The following is a 25,229-nucleotide window of genomic DNA, read 5'->3' on the forward strand; positions in this document are numbered from 1 at the left end:
CGAGTACCCGATACCAGCCGTGTGTGTTTGTGTGCTATTTGCATCCCAGAGGGAGTATTGTGGAATCAGGACACGCACAACTGCATTATTGGAGTATTTTAATTGTTTGCAATAACATTTCAATCGATCTCTGAACAAATGTATTTCTGATCAGTTTATATATTTAATTTCCACAACAGGTGTACTTAGTCTGAAGTTATGAACGTGACTGTGAGGTTTTGCTGAAGTATTTTGACAATCTGAAAACTACCAGATTTAGAGTAAATTTTCAAGTTCAGACATTTTCATCTTTGACCTCTTCGCAAAATTCGATGAAACAGCATCGGAGTTTACATCACATAAAGAAGGGTCTTGTTCGCTAGAACAGTGAGGTCTTCCACTGTAGTTTGGAAAGGTCTTGCATTGCAGGCCCAGGGAACACCTGTCTATACTTTCCTGGTAAGCCGAAGGTTTGGGACGTGGATAGGAAAAGAGGACACACGTGTAAGGACATCTGTGTGACATGAATTGGCATTCGATGTGACAAATAATGACAAAAATCTGTTGTAAAAAAAATAGAAACAATTGTTTGTTGGTTTGCACAGATATTTTGTTTTGTTACCATTTTAAAATTACCTGGTGTACAATTTGTGTATTTTAAAGCAAAATTGCATGAAGAAGATGCACCATGATGAGGTCAACTGATCATGCTACTTTCATATGACGTATAAGCATTGAGAAAGAATGTGATAGAAAGTGAACGATCTTCAGCTCATTCTTATCTATTCCGAGGAAAAGATTTTACACAAGTGCCAAAAATCAAATGCACCTTACATGATGACGTAGGACTCTGCAATGTGATGATGTCACAGCAATACTTATACTTTAATGGCCCATTTATTGGCCCAATCTTCTTGTGGGGTTGGCTGGTGAAAGTATTTTGGTCCAAGTCTTCATGAACCGACTGGCCAGGCCTGACGTTCGACTGAAAGTGATTTGGACACGAATTTGTAATTTGTTCACGGTCCCTTTGATAACTCCTCAATATCCATAGAAGACACCGTGGGATCTTTAGCGTCCACCGAGCAGTAATGGCAGACGGGTCCTCCAACTTAACGGCCTTCTGATGGACGGCACACACATTGAGGCATCCTCGACATACGTAACACCAGGATGATAGTTTATAGCAGGCCCGAGATTTGAACCCAAGCTGGACAGCGAGTGCACACACCAAGAATGTCAGAACAATGCAAAGTTGAAAAAAATGAATGATTGTGCTGACAATCCACAATAGGTTGGGATTTACAAAACATTGATATCCCCATATAGATGTCCTAATTTGTCCTAATAGCATATAATGCCTACATATGACCATGTCTGCAAGGATTGCTTGGATGGAGTACCTGTTGTCCATTGACGTGAGTCGCTCCAAAAAAGCGCGGTAGTTGAAGACATTATCGACGCTTTGGGGTATCATGGTGGTTCCACCAGGGAAGGCAGCCAGAAGCACAGCAACTTCTGCCTCGCGGACTCTCATGCTGAGCTGGGAAAGGATCTGCTGTAGTCGAAACTCTGACACGCATCCTTTGTAGTGCCTGCGAAAGGAAGTCCCATTTCGATGATTTCATACGACTTGAGAAGAAAATTCAGAGCCAAAAAGAAGCCCTCACAACGATGACACAGTGTGACCTTTTATCGATAACAGAGTAGGATCGAGCAAATAACTAATATTGTTCTGTGAGCATCAGTTACATGTTTAACGCATGATCTCCATGTCTGCTTTGTAGTTAGTTCTGCACAAAATGTCCCAACTTTATTTGCTTTTTTGTGAAATGTGAACAAGTGTGTGTCTAACCCCTGGAGTGCCAGGAAGCACTATCTCTCCACACTCAAGAATGAACTCTCAAACCTGTCTCCTTCCTCCAAATCCTGGTGATGTCTGGTCAAATCTGTTTCTGGTGTTTGTTCCCCCTCCATCCCGTCCCTTACCTCAAACGGCTACACAGCTGACTCCGCACGTGAAAAAGCTGAATGCCTCAACTCTGTGTTTTGCCTCAAAATCTTGTGTCCCAAACCCATCTCTCTCTGTTCCCACCTTTCCCAGTCGAACCCAACTGTTCCTGGACTCTGTGTCTTTCTCTCCTGACAAGGTGGAGAAGTTTCTGTCAAATCTCGACTCTGATTTTGCAACTGGACCTGATGGCATCAGCCCACGGGTCCAAAAAATCCTGCTCTGCTGCTCTTTCACTCTCTCTCTGTTCTCTTCACCCTCTCTTTTGCTCAAGGTCATCTGCCATCTGCTTGGAAATCAGCAAACATTACCGCTTTAAACAAAAAGGTACAAAAACAGATCCTTGCAACTACAGACCAATCAGCCTTCTCCCAATTATCAGCAAAGTCATGGATTCCATCATTGCTTCGGATATCAAATCCTTCCTCTTCTCCAATGGCTTGATCTCCGATCATCAATTTGGATTCAGACCAGGTCATTCTATTCTGGACATGCTGCTTCTGCTGTCTCAACAATGGATGGAGGTCCTCAATGCCAAACAGGAAATTAGAGCTGTCTCCCTCGACATATCACGTGCCTTCGATGCGGTCTGGCACCCCACTCTGCTCACCAAACTCTCCTCCTTTGGTATCCATGGAAATCTCCACGCATGGCTGGTGGACGTCCTCTCTAGTCGTAGTCAACGTGTGGCCCTGAATGGGTTTCTCTCATCTCCTCTTCCTGTCCAGGCTGGAGTTCCCCAAGGTAGTGTTCTGGGCCCTGTGCTTTTTTTGGTCTTCATCAATGATCTTTCTGACTCTCTTGAAAATCCTCTCTTTTTCTTTGCTGATGACTCCACTCTCTGCCGCTCCATTCTTCATCCCTCAGATCGGCAGTCTGCAGCCTCCTCACTCTCTGCAGACCTGGACAAAATCACAGACTGGTCAAACAAGTGGAACATGTCTTTCAATCCTGAGAAATCTCACACTCTTACTATGTCTCTCCGAAAAGACCGAATGGACAACCCTCCCATCTACTTTTTCAACAATCCTCTCCAAGAATTTCTGTCACTCAAGCTTTTGGGTCTCACTATCTGCCATGATCTTTCCTGGGAAACCCACATTTCCAAGCTGACCTCCAAAGCCAGTCGCCGTCTGGGCATCCTCCGTCGTGCGAAGTCCTTCCTTGGCACACCTGAGCTCCTCACCACATACAAGGCTTTCATCCACAGCTCAATGGAATACTGCTCTCCCCTCTGGGCCGGTGCTCCTCCTCACACCTAGCTCGTCTTCACGAGGTTGAAACCAAAGCTTTCAGAATCATTGGAATCTTCCATGATGAAGCTGATTCTGAGGACCTTTCACTCTCTCACCGCAGGCAGGTTGGTGGTCTTTCTGTCTTCGACCGACTCCTCTCCGGCCTTGCTCTCCCAGCTCTCTCTGTGCTCTGTCCCCCAAATATTCCTCCAGGTCGCACAAGATCTGCCAGCAACCCTTTTATGGTTAAACTGCCAAAATCTAGGCTCTCTGCTCACCTTCGCTCTTTAATTCCTCTTTTCTCCCACCTCTGGAACAAACTCACTCTCTTCAATCCCTCTCCTCCCTCCAGGTCATTAAAACAGCTGTTCACCACCATCTCTTATCTCCCCCCATCCAAAACCTTGATCGTTTCTCCCCCTGTTAATTCACCCCAAATCCGCCTCTTTAAATCCCCATCTTCTTTCCTGAAATTCCTAGAAGTGTTCATTTGCTTTATACCATGTGCCCCTCCCTCTTCCCCCAGCCCTCCCCCTTCCCCCAGCCCTCCCCCTTCCACAGATCTACCGAAGTCCTTGTTCTCCACTGTTGTTGTGCTTCCCTCTCTCTCTCCCCCTCTTGTCTTCCGCTCCCTTCATTGTATGTTTTATGTGTCTGTGCATGTTTTCATGTTCAATGTGTTAGCTCTTACACGAGCCTTGATTCTGTATTCATAAAAAATAAAATATAAATTATGTACCAAGGTGACTGAAAGTCACAATGAAGAATGGAGTGATTCCCACTGTAGGCCAATTCAGGAAATGCTGGTTGCCTTTCTTTCGTTAAGGTCATTAGTGAGTCTGGTGACCTTTAATTGACAACCCAACACAACCTCTGAGATGGCAAATCCTACACATCCTATTAAAGTCAGTCCAAATACAGTACCCTACTTTACAAGGTGGAAATCTTGGTGAGTTCCAAAAGTAATGCTGTTGTCGCAGTGAAGCAAAGCAAAGGTGTCGTCAGCCATATGATATGCCTTGAAATTCTATGGAGAATGTGGAATGAGAATCACCGGTACAGATCCATTGCTACAAGATACTAGCAAAGTAAATGACGTCTGAATGAAGAATCGTCCTACCTCTATTTGTCCCTGGTAGAGATCTGACGTATCCGACACTAGCAAGAGCACCCGTCCCCAGTGACGGGAAAAGTTTAAGTTCATCTCTCAATTTAAATTATGTAATGGACTTTACAAAGGTTAATTGTGTTGCACTCTTGGTTTCACTCAGAGCCAAAGCTCGGAACTACTTTTTCCACCCGCTGAGAAATGGTGGTGCAACATAGGGCAGCGGAGGTTGGATTTGTCTCGGAAGAGGGTAAAATAAATGTATTTTAAATTGCGTGTTATTCCCTGAAGATCTGTGCTGAATCTACTTCAATCCAGATGTTCATGTTGATTTTAAAAATCACTTGAGGGGTCAATAACATGACTGATTACAGTCAACCCTCGTTAATCCGGACTACTTTGTTCCCAGCACCCAATGTCGGATTAGGGAGATTGTCGGATAAACGCTTTTGCGGATTAGAGGGATAAAATGAATGGCGGAAATCTGTTCCATGGATGTTTTTGTAGGATAGTGGGAATTCCGGATTAAACGGGGTTGGATTAACGAGGGTTGACTGTATATTGCATCACGTAAAGTGAAATGAAAATGCAAAATAACCAATCTGAGCTTTTCAAACGCAGCGCAGGAAGCAGCCGCCATAAACAGGAGAGTGAACTAACACACGGACAAACATCAAGACTCAAAAAAAAAAAAATATATACAGTCATGTGAAAAGTAAGTACACCCCATGTAAAGTTTTGACTTTTTCAACATATTTCAACATACAGCTATTTGATCTTCATTTCAACAATATTGATAGATAAAGGTGATATAATATAACAAATATCATGAAACATTTACATTTTTAGTCCATTGTATAATTTAAATATACATAAATGCAAATTTCGCAGGTGGAAAAAGTAAGTACACCCTTGGCTCTAATTGGTGGTATTGCCCCCTATGGCAGAAACAACACGTCAAGTAGGAGTTTCTTATAACTGTCTACCAGTCTCTGACATCGACTGGGAGAAATTTCTGCCCACTCCTCCATGCAGAATTCTTTCAGCTGTGCGACGTTTGAGGGGTTTCTTGCATGCACAGCTTGTTTCAAATCCCCCCACAACATCTCGATGGGATTTAGATCCGGGCTTTGACTTGGCCATTCCAGAACCCTCCATTTGTTTCTTTTCAGCCATTCCTCGGTGGATTTACTGGTATGTTTAGGGTCATTGTCATGTTGCAAGGTCCACCTTCGGTTGAGCTTCAACTTTCCGACAGATGGCCTCACATTATCCTCAAGCACCCTCTGGTACAATGAAGAATTCATAGTGGATTATATAATGGTGAGCTGCCCAGGCCCTGATGCAGCAAAGCTGCCCCAAACCATAATATTTCCACCACCATGCTTTACAGTTGGTATCAGGTTCTTGTGGTCAAATGCTGTCTTTGGTTTTCGCCAAACATGTCTTCTGGTACTCTGGCCAAATAGCTCTACCTTTGACTCATCTGTCCAGAGCACATTGTTCCAGAAGTGCTGGTCTTTGTCTAGGTGTTCATTGGCAAACTTTAGTCTTGCCCTGATGTTCTTTCTGGACAGCAAAGGTTTCCTCCTGGCACACCTCTCATGTAGATCAAATTTGTGCAGCCTCTTTCTAGTGGTAGACTCGTGCACTTTGACATCAACAGTGGCAAGAGCTACCTGTAGGTCCCGTGATGACATTCTGGGGTTCTTAGAGACTTCGTTCAGAATCTTGCGGTCTGCTCTCGGGCTGAACTTGCTGGGGCGGCCTGGCCTGAATAGGTTGACAGTTGTTTGCAATCTTCTCCACTTGTAGATGATCTTCCGGACAGTCGATTGATTGATTTCAAATTGTTTGGAGATCTTTTTAAATCCCTGCCCAGACTCGTAGGCATCTATAACCTTCTTTCTGAAGGCCTCAGAGAGCTCTTTTGATCTCGGCATGGTGACGCCGCACACTTCAACAACAAAGAGCAAACCAAACGAAATGTCTGAGGTTTAAATAAGACAGGTTCCTCCAAGATCCTCTCTAACGATGTTCTAATCATTTGCACCTGAGCTGGTGCACCTGATTCTAATTTTAGGTATTTGAAGTAGTGATAAATGTAGGGGTGTACTTACTTTTTCCACATGCGAAATTTGCATTTATGTTTATTTAAATTATACAATGGACTACAAAATGTAAATGTTTCATGACATTTCTTATATTATATCACCTTTATCTGTCAATATTGTTGAAATGAAGATCAAATAGCTGTATGTTGAAATATGTTGAAAAAGTCAAAACTTTATATGGGGTGTACTTACTTTTTCACGTGACTGTACATATACATATCCTTACTATCAGACATTTGGCATGTACGATCACCCATAAGCCAATGGGCTAGTTAGATTTTCCTGAAGGAGAGTTCGTAATTATTGGAGTTTGTGTGACTCAAACCATCATGGATTTGGATAAATGATGGTGTGAGTTGTCGCTTTTGACGAATCTCTTCCCTTTGTTGGCATTTTTGCTAAACGTTGTGCGTTGTGCGATGGACGTGTAGTCCAATGTGGGACCCACAGTGTCTACCGCAAACATCGCAGGTATAGACTGGACTTTGCGGAGATGGACGTTGGCAGGTTTTCCTTTCCTGCCGCCGTTGTCTCTCGATAGCAAGTCTCCCACATTCAAAGTGGACAAGGCCTTCGTGGCAAATGTTACGCCGAGCAGACCGTTTTGTGGCCTGATGTTCCCAAGTGACAACTGGAATGGCACAAGACTTGAGTGTAGACTTAAGGACGTCCTTGTGGAGCTCTATTTGTCCACCACGTGACCGTTTACCAAATTTAAGTTGTCCATAGAAATGCTCTTGGGATTCCATGGTCTTCCATGTGTGTGAGGTGTCCTGACAAGTGAAGCTGGGCTTACATCAGGAAATACTCAATTCCTTGGATACACAACGGTCTAGGATTGAGGTGTTCGGTTTTCTGTCTCGCCAAGAATCTTGCAAAGGCATCGCATATGGAATTGATCAAGGTGTTTATATGGTGACGATAGGATGTCCAGGATTCACATCTGTACAGGAGTGTCGATAAAACAATGGCACTATAGACACTGATCTTGGTGTCCACGGCACGATAGACACTGGTCTTGGTGTCCACGGCACGATAGACACTGACCTTGGTGTCCACGGCACGATAGACACTGACCTTGGTGTCCACGGCACGATAGACACTGACCTTGGTGTCCACGGCACGATAGACACTGATCTTGGTGTCCACGGCACGATAGACACTGATCTTGGTGTCCAGGTGGATGCCACATTCGATGGCGATGCATCAATCTTCTAAAGGACACACATGCTTTACAAGTTTGGTTCTTATCTGTACAATTTGGATAAAACATTAGTCGTGACTGTCATTTGGAAAGGTACTAAATTGTGAAAGTAAAAAGGCTTTTTCATCCTCAGATTCCATTTTTTAACATTAAATAAGCAAATTTGGTTGTAATGAAACATTTCTCACCGATCAAATTCTCGAAATAATGGTTCAACCTTGAGCCTGCGCTGCAGGATGTTGTTTTTAAAGTGTTTGAGGACATTCTCGAGCACAACTTGTTGGTCCTCTTGTAAATCCTCAGCGGGTCGCAGCTGAGGCACAGGTGTGTGGAAGCCATTCTGAGATCCAGGATTATCTGTGAGGAGAACGGGGCATAACGCATCCAGCAATGATATCTCAAAGCTTAATGCATCTTATAAGTGGTAAGAATGTCTTGTCGGAATAAAACCCAGCTTTAATCACATGACCACATGTCTCACCCTCACCCTAACCCTAACAAGAACCCTAACAACCCTAACCCTAACCCAAACAACTCGGTTTCTGCTAACGTAGCATTGATAGCAAAATCAAAATGGGGTACAATGTAGTTCCTGTTGACATTTGTAAGATCTGAATCCCAACCCTACATTTGGAGGTCATGAATGACCTCAAGGATCTTTTGCTTTTTTCTTTCCAAACTCCTCTGGGCTTGCAATCCTTCCTTCCCTTGATTACATCAACATTTTCCATCCCATCATTGTGTGACTTTGTTAAACAATTATCCATGGGCAGGCGCTCCTATGTTGAAAGTTTTGTGTCAATTGCTCAAGCGGTTGCAGAGAGAACAAATTGACAATCGAACTAGAAAGCATCTGAAAGTGCAAAGCCTGCCGGCGTCCGCTCTGTATTCAGACTTCTTTAGTGCATTAAACATGATGAAAACAGCTAAAAAAAAACTCCAAAAAATTTAAGATTTAGTTGGCGTTGACCTCAAAAACAATAGGCTTCAGTGACGCAATATGCAAACCATGCTCAAATTTCAAGTGAACCCGATGAAAATAGATTATTTTATGCAACCATGACCTTTGACCTTTTGATCTAAAAAAAACAAAAAAACAATTGGCTTCTATCTTTTGATTGGTGAACCAATTCGGTGAACCAATATAATATGCAAATTCTTAATTTCAGGTCAATCGGATGAAATTTGAAGATTTTATGCAAACTTGACCTTTGACCTTTTGGTCTAAAAAAGAACAAACAATCAGCTTCCAGCTTTTGATTGGTGAACCAATTCGGTGAGCCAATATAATATGCAAATTCTTAAAATTTCAGGTCAATTGGATGAAAATTGACATTTTTATGCCAACTTGACCTTTGACCTTTTGATCTAAAAAAAAAACAATCAGCTTCTAGCTTTTGATTGGTGAACCAATTCAGTGAACCTATATGCAAATTCTTAAAATTTCAGGTTATTCGGATGAAAATTGACGATTTTATGCAAACTTGACCTTTGACCTTTTGATCAAAAAAAATCAGCTTCTGGCTTTTGATTGGTGAACCAATTCAGTGAACCTATATGTAAATTCTTAAAATTTCAGGTCAATTGGATAAAAATTGACGATTCCATGCAAACTTGACCTTTGACCTTTTGATCTAAAAAAACAAAAAAACAATCAGCTTCTAGCTTTTGATTGGTGAACCAATTCGATGAACCAATATAATATGCAAATTCTTTAAATTTCAGGTCAATCGGATGAAAATTGACGATTTTATGCAAACTTGACCTTTGACTTTTTTATCTAAAAAAACAAAAACAATCATCTTCTACCCTTTGATTGGTGAACCAATTCAGTGAACCTTTATGCAAATTCTTAAAATTGCAGGTCAATCTGATGAAAATTGATGATTTTATGCAAACTTGACCTTTGACTTTTTTTATCTAAAAAAACAAAAAACAATCAGCTTCTAGCTTTTGATTGGTGAACCAATTCAGTGAACCCATATAATATGCAAATTCTTAAAATTTCAGGTCAATTGGATGAAAATTGATGATTTTATGCAAACTTGACCTTTGACCTTTTGATCTAAAAAAAACAAAAAACAATCAGCTTCTAGATTTTGATTGGTGAACCAATTCGATGAACCAATATAATATGCAAATTCTTTAAATTTCAGGTCAATCGGATGAAAATTGACGATTTTATGCAAACTTGACCTTTGACCTTTTGATCTAAAAAAACAAAACAATCATCTTCTAGCTTTTGATTGGTGAACCATTTCAGTGAACCTTTATGCAAATTCTTAAAATTTCAGGTCAATCTGATGAAAATTGATGATTTTATGCAAACTTGACCTTTGACTTTTTTTATCTAAAAAAACAAAAACAATCATCTTCTACCTTTTGATTGGTGAACCAATTCAGTGAACCTTTATGCAAATTCTTAAAATTTCAGGTCAATCTGATGAAAATTGATGATTTTATGCAAACTTGACCTTTGACTTTTTTTTATCTAAAAAAACAAAAAACAATCAGCTTCTAGCTTTTGATTGGTGAACCAATTCAGTGAACCCATATAATATGCAAATTCTTAAAATTTCAGGTCAATTGGATGAAAATTGATGATTTTATGCAAACTTGACCTTTGACCTTTTGATCTAAAAAAAACAAAAAACGATCAGCTTCTACCTTTTGATTGGTGAACCAATTCAGTGAACCTTTATGCAAATTCTTAAAATTTCAGGTCAATCTGATGAAAATTGATGATTTTATGCAAACTTGACCTTTGACTTTTTTTATCTAAAAAAACAAAAACAATCATCTTCTACCTTTTGATTGGTGAACCAATTCAGTGAACCTTTATGCAAATTCTTAAAATTTCAGGTCAATCTGATGAAAATTGATGATTCTATGCAAACTTGACCTTTGACTTTTTTTATCTAAAAAAACAAAAACAATCATCTTCTACCTTTTGATTGGTGAACCAATTCAGTGAACCTTTATGCAAATTCTTAAAATTTCAGGTCAATCTGATGAAAATTGATGATTTTATGCAAACTTGACCTTTGACTTTTTTTTATCTAAAAAAACAAAAAACAATCAGCTTCTAGCTTTTGATTGGTGAACCAATTCAGTGAACCCATATAATATGCAAATTCTTAAAATTTCAGGTCAATTGGATGAAAATTGATGATTTTATGCAAACTTGACCTTTGACCTTTTGATCTAAAAAAAACAAAAAACGATCAGCTTCTAGATTTTGATTGGTGAACCAATTCAGTGAACCCATATAATATGCAAATTCTTAAAATTTCAGGTCAATTGGATGAAAATTGATGATTTTATGCAAACTTGACCTTTGACCTTTTGATCTAAAAAAAACAAAAAACAATCAGCTTCTAGATTTTGATTGGTGAACCAATTCGATGAACCAATATAATATGCAAATTCTTTAAATTTCAGGTCAATCGGATGAAAATTGACGATTTTATGCAAACTTGACCTTTGACCTTTTGATCTAAAAAAACAAAACAATCATCTTCTAGCTTTTGATTGATGAACCATTTCAGTGAACCTTTATGCAAATTCTTAAAATTTCAGGTCAATCTGATGAAAATTGATGATTTTATGCAAACTTGACCTTTGACTTTTTTTATCTAAAAAAACAAAAACAATCATCTTCTACCTTTTGATTGGTGAACCAATTCAGTGAACCTTTATGCAAATTCTTAAAATTTCAGGTCAATCTGATGAAAATTGATGATTTTATGCAAACTTGACCTTTGACTTTTTTTTATCTAAAAAAACAAAAAACAATCAGCTTCTAGCTTTTGATTGGTGAACCAATTCAGTGAACCCATATAATATGCAAATTCTTAAAATTTCAGGTCAATTGGATGAAAATTGACGACTTTATGTGATTTTGACCTTTGACCTTTTGACAAAATTATTAATTTGTCTTCTCCATATTCTCATAATAAAGCTTTGTTGAAAATTTGATGACAAAAGCTGAAATGGGGGAAAAGGTTATGGCCTTGACAGACGCAGACACAGACAGACAGACAGACAAACACACAGAAGTGACTGCAAAACCCCGTCTCCCTCTGCATGGGGGACAGGCTACAAAGTAGGAATATGAGGGGTCGAGGGAGAAAAAAAGAGTGAGGGCCTCGACTGATGTTCCACAACATGGTTGACGGATGGTCGTGGACGTCTATTTTTGGTTTATTTTATTTTTACATTCTGGTAGTTGTTGTCCTACATGGTCTTCATGAATCGTAAAATGTACAATGTCTTCCAAACATGAGTCGTATAATGCACATTGAAAACTTTTTTTATTTATCCAAATGTTCTGAAATATTCGGCCAATTGACATCAAAGTGATGGTTTTGAAGTGGTGACATGATACTTGGTACTTGTGGATAGGTTGGTGGCTCGTCGGTGTCTTGTCTTTGATTTGTTCCACCTGTTCCCATCTCTCACATCTGCTTTGAATCATCGTCTTTTCCAAATCCAAAAAGATTGTCCATATTTCCTCATTTGTCCTCTGCTTAAACTACTCGATGATGAAATTTCCAAACTTCATTTGTTTTGGGAGGTGAAAGGTGAAATGAAAAGGGAGGGAGGTGAAATTCGCTGCACGTGACGTGCAACATGCGTGAAGTAAAACGAGTGTTCACTTACATTCACAGGATGTCTAATAAATAAAAAAAGACACAAGCACACCTGACGCTAGGCCAATGCTTCAGACTTGGAATTCAGTACCCTCAAATAAACTTTTCCAACCTGTCAGTTTTGACGGGCTTTATACCAGTACCTCGATAAAGAGTGCAAAGTTTATCAGGTAAAGTTCTTTACATTTTACACACAGCAGCAACTTTTCATTGTAAATATTCAGAATTAAAACTTTGAATACTGTGACTAAAGTATTTACTTTCAACTTTGAGGTCCATAGGTTGCAGACCCCAGTGGCAAAGGAGATTGGATCAAGCAGGACTGATGCCTACCTATCGGAAGCCGCAGGTGAGCCAGCATGTCATTGTAACGTACGTAGCCTGGCTGGCACAGATCCTTGTAACAATTGGCGAAGGCATTGAAGACTGCCTGGCTCGGCTCCGGACGCAAGCCGGCCATGCTGATCGCCCGGCGAAGCACAGAGGTGCGCACCGAGCCAGAGCGGAGAGGGTCAAAATCCCGAATGAAGTCTTGCAGCTGGGAAGACCACGTCAGAAGGTTATGTCGATCTCAAGCACGCCAAAAACTAACTTGGGAAATGATACGGTACCTGCCTCAAAGGCTGCATTGGAAGAACCTTGAGGAACCCGTATGTGGCACAGTTAAAGCAGAGCAAGAACGCTGTTGGTAAAACATGATTAACAAGAAAGACCAATCAGAGATGGCAAACCCTCGCCAGGATGTATTTTCAGTGGTTTTAAGGCTTTTGTGTTAAAACAAATATGGCGGCCGAACCACGTGAACGATGACGTCATCATCATTTTTTTTGTAAACGAATTTATTCCTAGATTATGCTCAAGAAATTTCATGTTGATCGGATGAAGTTTTGTACTCGTCGAATTATGACGTCATAATGGAGGCACCTATGACATCATCATTAATATATTTTATTCCCCATGGCGAGTTCTTTACAATGAGCCATGTCTCCATTTTTTCTATTCAGCGCTTTCGGAGATTATAGAGGTGCAAACCTTTTCGGTTTTTCCAAGATCGCAGCCGAAGCACGTGACCAATGACGTCATAATACTCATTACAAATTATACAGGTGGAATTGTACCTATGGTGAAAGTTTCCTGTCAATCGGACCAACGGTTGCAGAGAAAATCATATTTATTCTGTGCGGACAAACAAACAGACAAACAGACAAACAGACAGATGAAAAATCACTCACAGAGCGACACTTGGCAAAAGAGAACAAAGCAGAATGGCACTCGGTAGAGCATCCTTTTGACTTCACAAATAATTGGTGGTTGAATTCAGTTAGCTGATATGAAAATCCAATTCAAATTTCAAGTCAATCGGATGAAAATTTGAGGCTTATAGAAATTTGAAAGAAGTGGTTGACCTTTGGCCTATGTTGATCTTTTGACCTATGGTGATCTCAAAAATAGTTGTTGGTTGAATACAGTGCACTGATATGCAAATCCCATTCTAATTTCAATTGAATCAGATGACAATTGAGGATTTTAGAAATTTGAAGTTGTTGTTCACCTTTGGCCTATGTTGCTCTTTTGGCCTATGGTGATCTCAAAAATAGTTGGTGGTTGAATTCAGTTTGCTGATATGAAAATCCTATTCAAATTCCAAGTCAATCGGATGAAAATTGAGGATTTTAGAAATTTGAAAAAAGTAGTTGACCTTTGGCCTATGTTGACCTTTTGGCCTATGCTGATCTCAAAATAGTTGGTGTTTGAATTGAGTTAGCTGATGTATAAATCCTCTTCAAATTTCAAGTTAATCGGATGAAAATTGAGGATTTTAGAAATTCAAAAAAAGTAGTTGACCTTTGGCCTATGTTGACCTTTTGGCCCAAGCTGATCTCAAAAATAGTTGGTGGTTGAATTCAGTTAGCCGATATGAAAATCCTATTCAAATTTCAAGTCAATCGGATGAAACTTGAGGATTTTAGAAATTTGAAAAAAGTGGATGACCTTTGGCCTATGTTGACCTTTTGGCCTTTTGACCTCAAAAATAAATAGGATTTTGTCGGACCACGAACTCTACCATTTGGTGAGGTTTCGTGAAGATCGGTTTAAAATTGTGACCTGTAGGCAGGTATAAGTGAGCGGACAGACAAACACACACACAAACCGGAGTGATCAACATACTTGCAAATTTTTATTTTTTATTTTTTATTTTTTTGCCAAGTAACAAACAAACTCAAATACAATTCCCTCTCCTCCTGCGAGGGTGAAAATGAACCCTCGAGTAATCATGATGAAGCAGAGTTTGATTCTTTACCCGGACTCTGTGGACCTCGAGATACTTCTGCAGGTGAATCCGAAACTTGTTTGGGTCCATGATGCCGGAGGTCTGCACGGTCACGTGCTCTGATTTTATTCCTTCCATGTCCATCGAGGCTTTCGTGGAGTCCCTCTTCTCGCATCCTGGAGCATCTGTTCCTCGTGTGGACGAAATAAATGTTTCACCAAACAGATTACGAATCCCCAAAACGATTACAATAGCAACTCTAGGTGGAATGGAGAAACCCTTTTTGTATACAAGATCGAGGCTCGTGAAAGAGCTAACATTAATCACACAGAAAGACGAACCGACACATAAAACATATAACATCGGGAGCGGTAGACAAGATGGGGCGAGAGGGGGAGGAACACAAACACAACATCTGAGAGCAGGGACATCGAGAGATCTGTGGGAGGGAGATCTGTTGGTGGTGTGACTGGAATTTCTTTAGTGATTCTTCACCATTCAGAGATGGGGCCAAAAAAGATACATTGCACAATATTTCAAAAAGTTGTGGATGAGTTGTGGCAAAACTTGGCACCTTCCATGATTTGAGAAATAACTGCATAAGTTTTATCTTCTTCCATTTCTCTATTCAAAATTCCTGTCCGCGTGCTTGCGTCCAGGCCGAAATTAGTCGGTGTCTCTATGAAGTTTTGTTCACGTGCATCATTTGACTCTTTCAAAATAAACAATCTCACAAACAATGTTTACAATATTCATATTACCATGTTAATGTAAAATTACTTATTCACACTGATCGGAGGGATTTGCCATGTATTCCATAGGAAACACGTAGTAATACTTGCCCAGTCGTTTTACGCCAGAAAAAGCATATTCTTTAAAACATCAGAACTACTCACAATCTACATGCCCTTTGCTCATAGCTCAATGGAGTAATGCTCTTCCCTATGGGCTGGCACCCCAGTATCAGATCTCTCTCGTGGATTTTGTAGAATTTTTTTTTTTTTACAAGATGTTTCCTGTATGCCCCCCACCCAACTACCACCATTGCCTCTATCCCCCCCACCCAACTACCAACATTGCCTCTATCCCCCCCACCCAACTACCACCATTGCCTGTATGCCCCCACCCCACTACCAACATTGCCTCTATCCCCCCCACCCAACTACCACCATTGCCTGTATGCCCCCACCCCACTACCAACATTGCCTCTATCCCCCCCACCCAACTACCACCATTGCCTGTATCCCCCCCACCCAACTACCACCATTGCCTGTATTCCCCCCACCCAACTACCACCATTGCCTGTATGCCCCCACCCCACTACCACCATTGCCTGTATCCCCCCCACCCAACTACCACCATTGCCTGTATCCGCCCCACCCAACTACCACCATTGCCTGTATGCCCCCAACCAACTACCACCATTGCCTGTATGCCCCCACCCCACTACCACCATTGCCTCTATCCCACCCACCCAACTACCACCATTGCCTATATCCCCCCCACCCAACTACCACCATTGCCTGTATGCCCCCACGCCACTACCACCATTGCCTGTATCCCCCCCACCCAACTACCACCATTGCCTGTATCACCCCACCCAACTACCACGATTGCCTGTATGCCCCCACCCAACTACCACCATTGCCTGTATGCCCCCACCCCACTACCACCATTGCCTCTATCCCCCCCCCACCCAACTACCACCATTGCCTGTATCCCCCCCACCCAACTACCACCATTGCCTGTATGCCCCCCACCCAACTACCACCATTGCCTGTATGCCCCCACCCAACTACCACCATTGCCTGTATCCCCCCCCCCCACCCAAATACCACCATTGCCTGTATGCCCCCCATCCAACTACCACCATTGCCTGTATGCCCCCACCCAACTACCACCATTGCCTGTATCCCCCCCACCCAACAACCACCATTGCCTGTATTCCCCCCACCCAACTACCACCATTGCCTGTATGCCCCCACCCCACTACCACCATTGCCTGTATCCCCTCCACCCAACTACCACCATTGCCTGTATCCCCCCCACCCAACTACCACCATTGCCTGTATGCCCCCACCCAACTACCACCATTGCCTGTATGCCCCCACCCCACTACCACCATTGCCTCTATCCCCCCCACCCAACTACCACCATTGCCTCTATCCCCCCCACCCAACTACCACCATTGCCTGTATGCCCCCACCCCACTACCACCATTGCCTGTATCCCCCCCCACCCAACTACCACCATTGCCTGTATCCCCCCCACCCAACTACCACCATTGCCTGTATGCCCCCACCCAACTACCACCATTGCCTGTCTGCCCCCACCCCACTACCACCATTGCCTGTATCCCCCCCACCCAACTACCACCATTGCCTGTATCACCCCACCCAACTACCACCATTGCCTGTATGCCCCCACCCAACTACCACCATTGCCTGTATGCCCCCACCCCACTACCACCATTGCCTCTATCCCCCCCCACCCAACTACCGCCATTGCCTGTATCCCCCCCACCCAACTACCACCATTGCCTGTATGCCCCCCACCAAACTACCACCGTTGCCTGTATGCCCCCACCCAACTACCACCATTGCCTGTATCCCCCCCCCCCACCCAAATACCACCATTGCCTGTATGCCCCCCACCCAACTACCACCATTGCCTGTATGCCCCCACCCAACTACCACCATTGCCTGTATCCCCCCCACCCAACTACCACCATTGCCTGTATTCCCCCCACCCAACTACCACCATTGCCTGTATGCCCCCACCCCACTACCACCATTGCCTGTATCCCCTCCACCCAACTACCACCATTGCCTGTATCCCCCCCACCCAACTACCACCATTGCCTGTATGCCCCCACCCAACTACCACCATTGCCTGTATGCCCCCACCCCACTACCACCATTGCCTCTATCCCCCCCACCAAACTACCACCATTGCCTCTATCCCCCCCACCCAACTACCACCATTGCCTGTATGCCCCCACCCCACTACCACCATTGCCTGTATCCCCCCCACCCAACTACCACCATTGCCTGTATCCCCCCCACCCAACTACCACCATTGCCTGTATGCCCCCACCCAACTACCACCATTGCCTGTATGCCCCCACCCCACTACCACCATTGCCTCTATCCCCCCCACCCAACTACCACCATTGCCTCTATCCCCCCCACCCAACTACCACCATTACCTGTTGGTCATCAGTACTTCCGAATCTCAGTCACGATATCCAACCACCATCTCCGTTTGTTGTATACAGTGGACGCTCATATCTGAATTACGCCCATTATATCCAAAACTCGCATATCTGAAAACTTTTGCGAAGCATTTAAGATTTTAACTTCGCCATGTCGAGTGCGTGTGCAGTGGTGATCGTGGTTGTGATTGGCCCGCCATCTCCCGCCAGTTCATTTGCCGCCATCTCCCGCCAGCTCATTGGCCCGCCATCTCCCGCCAGCTCATTGGCCCGCCAGCTCATTGGCCGCCATCTCATTGGCCGCCATCTCCCGCCAGCTCATTGGCCCACCAGCTCATTGGCCGCCATCTCATTGGCCGCCATCTCCCGTCAGCTCATTGGCCCACCAGCTCATTGGCCGCCATCTCCCGCCAGCTCATTGGCCGCCATCTCCCGCCAGCTCATTGGCCCGCCAGCTCATTGGCCGCCATCTCATTGGCCGCCATCTCCCGCCAGCTCATTGGCCGCCATCTCCCGCCAGCTCATTGGCCCGCCAGCTCATTGGCCGCCATCTCATTGGCCATCTCCCGCCAGCTCATTGGCCGCCATCTCCCACCAGCTCATTGGCCCGCCATCTCCCGGCAGCTCATTGGCCGCCATCTCCCGCCAGCTCATTGGCCGCCATCTCCCGCCAGCTTATTGGCCGCCATCTCCCGCCAGCTCATTGGCCGCCATCTCATTGGCCGCCATCTCATTGGCCATCTCCCGCCAGCTCATTGGCCGCCATCTCATTGGCCATCTCCCGCCAGCTCATTGGCCGCCATCTCCCGCCAGCTCATTGGCCCGCCATCTCCCGCCAGCTCATTGGCCGCCATCTCCCGCCAGCTCATTGGCCGCCATCTCCCGCCAGCTCATTGGCCGCCATCTCCCGCCAGCTCATTGGCCGCCATCTCCCGCCAGCTTATTGGCCGCCATCTCCGCCAGCTCATTGGCCGCCATCTCATTGGCCGCCATCTCATTGGCCATCTCCCGCCAGCTCATTGGCCGCCATCTCCCGCCAGCTCATTGACCGCCATCTCCCGCCAGCTCATTGGCCCGCCATCTCCCGCCAGCTCATTGGCCGCCATCTCCCGCCAGCTCATTGGCCGCCATCTCCCGCCAGCTCATTGGCCCGCCATCTCCCGCCAGCTCATTGGCCGCCATCTCCCGCCAGCTCATCAGGCCGCCATCTCCCGCCAGCTCATTGGCCGCCATCTCCCGCCAGCTCATTGGCCGCCATCTCCCGCCAGCTCATCAGGCCGCCATCTCCCGCCAGCTCATCAGGCCGCCATCTCCCGCCAGCTCATTGGCCGCCATCTCCCGCCAGCTCATTGGCCGCCATTTCCCGCCAGCTCATTGGCCGCCATCTCCCGCCAGCTCATTGGCCGCCATCTCCCGCCAGCTCATTGGCCGGCTAAGTTGTTATTGCCGGCCGCATCTCCCATCCAATCATCATGTAACTTTGTTAAAAAAATAATTCTCCATGGGAAAGCGCTCCTATGTTGAAATTTTTGGTCAATTGCTCAAGCGCGCGCGGAGAAAATGAATTTAAAGGTGAAAAGGTGAGGGCTGAAGAAAAAAGTGAACGCCCAATGCTAGTCTAGCTGATGTGAAGGAGGAAACCAACTGGACTTTTCCGCAGCCATAAAATAGATACAATTCAGAGTTGCATCACGGCCTTCAAAATCCACACTCCTCGTCTCTTGGACAAGATCCTCGCCTGTGTAGACACCCCATTCAAGAGCTTGGCTGAAGATGAGGTCCTACGGGTTTCAGACATCGTTGACCCGATAGGGCTGCAGATTGAGCATGAAAATGAGGGTGAAGTGGCAACTAGCTTCCTACCAGATAATTTTCATATTTTTATAAAGTATGGGCCCTGACTACTTCACACACCAAAAATACCCAGAATCCCCTTGGGGGAACATGTTGAAGTGACGTCATCAAGATGGCCTCCGTTTTTATTAAGTTTTTGTATTTTATTTTTTATATTGAGGGTCCCTGTGTCCTGATCTGTAATAAAATGATACTAGCATCTGATTTAAATATTCTATTTAATAATATTAATATTTAATAATATTTGAAATAATATTATTAATTATATTTAATAATATTTAAAATAATATTTAAATAATATTTAAATAATAAATTAATGTAAATGCATACATTGCAAATGCATGCTTGCATTGCATTTGAATGCATTTAAATTAATTTAATAATTTAATTTAAATATTTAAATAATATTTAAATAATATTTAAATAATAAATTAATTTAAATGCATGCATTCCAAATCCATGCATGCATGCAATGCATTTAAATTAATTTAATAATTTAATTTAAATATTTAAATAATATTTAAATAATATTTAAATAATAAATTAATTTAAATGCGTACATTGCAAATGCATGCATGCATGCAATGCATTTAAATGTATTTAAATTTATTATTTTAATTTAAATATTTAAATAATATTTAAATAATATTTAAATTAAATGCAGCTGATGCATTAAGAGCAATTTCTTGGGCATTAGGGTATTCAGTTGTTGGTTGTAATTTTTCTATGTCTCTGCGAATAATACTATCTGCACGGTGAAGTATTTGGGGATCATTTTTGTAATCAGAACCATTGTTGTAAGCACATTCTCACGAACTTCTGCTGGCTTCATATTCGCTGCTGTAAGTTTTATTCCTTCCTTTTTATTCTCTGGTTCTCCACAAATGAAAGTGTTCATCCCAGGAAAAGGCTGATGTTTTTTCTCTTGACAGTAAAACTACTATAAAACGGTTGGGTACCACGTCAGCACCTGTACACAATGCCAAACTTTACAATTTTGGCAGCCATTTTGATGACGTCATTTAAGCATGTTCCCCCAGAGGTATTCTGCGTATTTTTGGTTTGTGAACTTGTCAAGGCCCCTACTTTATAAAAATACCAAAAGTAGCTGGTAGGAAGCTAGTTGCCAGTTCCGCCATTTTTAAGGCACTTTTTGACAATAATCTGCAGCCCTACCTACTAAGGTGGCTTCATGTGGCAATGACCAGATGTGTCTGTTGGTCAACCACTTTGAGACTACTGGTGAAAAACGGATGTGTGACAGAGAATGTGCCTCGGAATGAACAAAAATGAACCTGGACATTGCCAGGAACCATACTAGACATAAGGACACAAGTATCCTAATGTCCTGCACTGTGTTAGGATCCTGTTGAGGCCACATCCCAAGTGGAACTCCAGGTGTCATACATCAAGCCGTCCTTGGGAGGTTGGCACCTGGCACTCAAAAGGGAGACCCCAAAGACCTAAGAATGTGCACAGAAGGGCCAGAACCCATGGAATTTGATCCCCAGCCATCGGTGATAAGATGGTGGTCTAAGACCATGAGACGACGCCGCACATGTGGAATTGTGATTGGCCACTCGACAAAGAAGCCATCAACAGCTGCAGCTGAAGTGGAACTTGATGGAACCAGTCGTGAGGAGGAACTGTAGAAAGGGAGTAATGAGGAGTGTGACTTTGTGGCCTGTTAATCACATTTGGATTTCTTGTCATGTTGATTGGACAAATTTGATTAAAACTTCATCTATATAATCTGTATATATCTCTTCTTTTTACGGTGTAGCCTATAGGGCAAAGCCGTCTAGAACAGTGTTTGTCGTCCATATGTATGTATGTCCCCTCAAACGTATACCAATCAGAGCTGAGGATCTGGTCACATGACAGGGGTGATGTGATTACGTTTGATGTCGGTACGGCGGCTGACTCCACACACCGCCATTTTGATTCCAATTTTGTTCAGGCCGAACATATCATCGAACCTGTCATCTATCACAATCGCCATGCTCTACCTTTACGTTTTTCATTCAGTGTGAAACGCAAACAAACCGATTGTTAAAATTACCATCAAATATGGAAAGCATCGGCGTTACGTCTCTTGCAACAATACGGTATGTATAGGCCTTAGGCTTCATGCTTCACCTTTGGGCCGCTTTGGACAATTTAAGCCCAGGTTTCTTAATACAGCAGTGTATCGTTTCAGTAGTATCGTTTTCGTCATAGTAATAATAATAATATAGTAAATATAACCATAACACTTTAATCCCAATGTCGTAAATACAAAGTTAATGGATTGAAGCGGTGTATGGTTCATGAATCAGTGATAAGCGTTGTATGGTACTAACAACCGTGGAAGTAAGGAATTCGCCTCGGTTTTCTGATAGCATGTTATTAACCCAACCCTTGTGGGGTATAAAGATTACAGTAGATCTTCCCTCAGTTCTGTAAGTAAAACCTACCTCACGGATGTCTTGATCCCTCCAAATTTCTTTGTTTAATGGTATAAACAGCATTAGCGACTGTTTAAAAAGCTAATCATACTTGTTTGTGGTTTATAATATATTACAAGTCCGGCTACGCCGCTGTTAGACTTTCGGTCTTGTTTATGGAAGAATATCCTGTCGCCACAGTGCCCTTTGTGTTGCATTTATATTTTGCCTTGTTGCCCCTGGTTACTGCCTTGGTACCCCTGAAAACATCTCTCCAACAAAGGTAACCTTACATTGCCCTAAACTTCATGACCTGCTGTAAACATTATTGGCACCCCTCACTGAGACTGAAGCACAAGGTCTGTTGCTCTCACATCGCAGAGAGGTCGGTTGCCTCTTCATTTTTTGCAACTGTCTATCTTCCGGTCTTGCTCCTGCTGCTCTCTCAGCACTCTGATCCTCACATATCCTCCAGGAAGCTCCTCTATTAATCCCCTCCTGGTTAAAGTCTCAAGATCCAAGCTTTCCATCCACCTCTTCGATCCACCTCTTTTGTTCCTCTTTTCAACAATTTGTGAAACCACCTTCCATAGACCGTTATATTGTACTTTATCCTCCAGGACTTCAAACATGCAAATCCCTATTTGAGATCCTCTCTATCCCCATTAACCTCTACCGATCCCAACTCCCCACTACCCTGGTCCTTTCGTAGCTTTTATTACGCTCTTTCACCTCGCTCTTCCACAAGCTTAGATTTTTGTATGCAAGAAATATATGCCCACATCCTCCCCTATGGATACTGGATAGTGATGATGTCATTCTGGTGTGCCCAATGAAGTTTCCGAGGTCATACCCATTGTGGTGAAATATGTCGTAATGTCTCGATCTGAGTGAAGAGACAATCCGCATGAAGGCACGGCCTTGAGGGAGCTTATATAAACTGCGTCTATTCGGTGCGCAATCGGGTGGCATACTGAATCCCCAGCGCTGTAGACTGCTGAGATTAACAGGTGCGTAATTGCTTGCTGCAAGAAACTAGAAAGAGATGTATGCTTTGATTGCCTTCTTAATGGAACTAATAATCTGCATTCTTGTGTTGTAGGTATGGGTAGAGAAATAGTTCAATAAAGCCTCATTTCTTGCGAGAGGTCTGAGTTTGATTCCACAACACCTATTTAAAAGGTAGCTCGGAATTTTAAATAATTTTGACATCTCAGCCAATGTTGCTTTGGCCGGTTGTGTTGATATAAAACTGTTGACTTTAGCTCAGCAGAAATCATTCCCAAATTACGAAAACGTTTTGTTTTAACTCGATGCCAAGGTAGGAAACCAACAAGGATCATCAGTTGTTGTTTTTTTCATCTCGTTGCCTTACCTGATTTCACGGCCTTCACAAAAAGCAGGTAGTTTACGAAATTGCTGCCAACGACGAACTTGTCGCACAGAAGTTGCAGCTCATCACTGGCCACGTGCAAGCCGAGGAAGTTGAGGATACGAGAGAATTGTGTGCTTGTAATGATGTGCGTTTCCGCGGTGCTCTGTGGGGTTGGAGTGAAGAAATAACAAAAAGATGTCTCAACTCTCCAAAGTACACATTTCAAACACTTGTAATACCATATGGTCTGAATCGGCCCTTTAGTGTTCCCACCTAAGCTGTATTTCAATCCTTGTAATTCATGTAACAAGTACACTCATGTCTCCTTATGTGACTTGTGCACAAACTCTTCCGTTACCCTTAGTTTACACACTTTGCAAAAATAATTATTCTTTATTCAGACAATTTGATGCATTTGAACATTTTCCCTCTTCTTTCATCTTATCCTCCACCTTCTCCAGATTGTTGCCCCTTCCTCCACCTGATCATCGCCATTTTCACAATCTAAACCAATTATATTTGTTTTGACATGTGCCATTCAAGTAGTAAACATGAGCAATCATTTCAAACATGGCACACCTGTGCTCCTATCCTCCTATCCTATCCTACAAGGACTTGATCCGCAGATTGATGGAGTATTGCTCTCCCCTATGGGCTGGTGCTCCTGCCTCACACCTTGCTCAGCTTGATGCCGCCATGGAAAACAAGGCCTACAAGATTATTGGAATCTGCTGCGATGAAGCTGAGTCTATGGGCCGATCACTCTGCTATTACAGACACATCGGTGCTCTCTCCGTATTTTTCCACCTCTTTTCTGGTTTTGCACCTCTGCTCTTTCTGTGCTTTGTCCCTCTCTCCCCCCAGATATCTTCAGGGTTCACACTGTCTACCACCAGCAGCCTCCTTGTGAAATTACCTAAATCCAAAATCGCTGCTCGCCTCCACTGCAATTGTGGCGGGATCAAACCTGCCTGTATGATGAAAGCGCATGCGCAAGATTGGAGGTCTCGTCTCTTTAAAGCTGTCCATGCGCGTTCGCTTTCGAAGTTAAGTAACTTTTCACAATTGTGTTTTTGTCGAAACTGGTCTTGTATGTACCTATTGGGGTGTCTTTAATAGTATTCTTGGCGTTGGTTTTTCATACCTGTGTACAGAATCGTCGGTCTTTCTTATCGCGCATTCTGAGGCCTAAGTGTAGTACTGGGCTACCGTGTCCGACCTTGGCTTGAGGCTTTGTTTTTGTCTCAGCGGTTCTCCGATTGCGCTGCAATTATTTTCCGGTCTCTGTTTTTCACGGTCTTTTCATCCCATACTTCCTTGTTTTAAAATCTCAAAAAAAAAAAAAACAACAAAAAACATTTCCTTCTGTTCTTATTCGTTTATTCGTTCTTATTTGTTCGTTCGTTCTTCGACCACGTTGTTTGTGATCACGTTGTTAAAAAATGTCTCATCTGAACCCTGAAGACCTGTTTTCTGTCATATTCTATAACACCTTTTTCTTCTTCTTCTATAAAAGGATGCTTTCGACTTGCTCACCAAATCCATTCATTCCAAAAAAAAATTCCATCTCTTACAGTGCATCTTTCATTCATTCCCTAAACTCTCCAGCACTCCATCCTCCCTCCAGCATCCTCAAACGTATTTTTGACTCGAATGTCTCAAGAAACTCATTTTGCAATAAATGTTCGTTTCCCATTAATCGTACATTTTTCAAAATCCCATTACCCCAAAATCCCATTTCCCATCACCCCTCCCCTCCAAATCTACCCCCTTGCCCCTCCCCTC

At 43.1% G+C, this 25,229-nt stretch overlaps 1 protein-coding gene across 2 annotated transcripts; it reads right to left on the bottom strand.

Moving 5' to 3' along the window:
• Positions 1-81: 81 nt before the first annotated feature.
• Positions 82-23,544, bottom strand: LOC144894137 (uncharacterized). Of its 2 annotated transcripts, XM_078786226.1 has the most exons (5): positions 23,445-23,544; positions 14,606-14,760; positions 7,840-8,008; positions 1,383-1,574; positions 82-435 (listed from the first exon to the last, which is right to left on the bottom strand). In XM_078786226.1, exons 2-5 carry the CDS (start codon positions 14,748-14,750, stop codon positions 426-428), a joined length of 516 nt encoding a protein of 171 aa, XP_078642352.1. In that variant the 5' UTR covers positions 14,751-14,760; positions 23,445-23,544; the 3' UTR covers positions 82-425. The 2 variants fall into 2 exon arrangements, with proteins under 2 accessions (XP_078642352.1, XP_078642353.1); XM_078786227.1 differs by lacking the exons at positions 14,606-14,760; positions 23,445-23,544 and adding an exon at positions 12,637-12,933.
• Between the last annotated feature and the right edge of the window lie 1,685 nt (positions 23,545-25,229).

This window comes from Myxine glutinosa, chromosome 10 (assembly GCF_964187855.1).
Source record: "Myxine glutinosa chromosome 10, kmMyxGlut1.1, whole genome shotgun sequence".
In the NCBI taxonomy this organism is placed as follows: domain Eukaryota; kingdom Metazoa; phylum Chordata; class Myxini; order Myxiniformes; family Myxinidae; genus Myxine; species Myxine glutinosa.

Coding starts and splice junctions, on each gene's coding strand:
- LOC144894137 (XM_078786226.1), bottom strand. CDS start 14,750: ATGCGAGAAGAGGGACTCCACGAAAGCCTCGATGGACATGGAAGGAAT. Junction 8,009..14,605: donor TCGAGGTCCACAGAGTCCGG/GTAAAGAATCAA, acceptor TTCTCCTCACAG/ATAATCCTGGATCTCAGAAT. Junction 1,575..7,839: donor TTATTTCGAGAATTTGATCG/GTGAGAAATGTT, acceptor TTCCTTTCGCAG/GCACTACAAAGGATGCGTGT.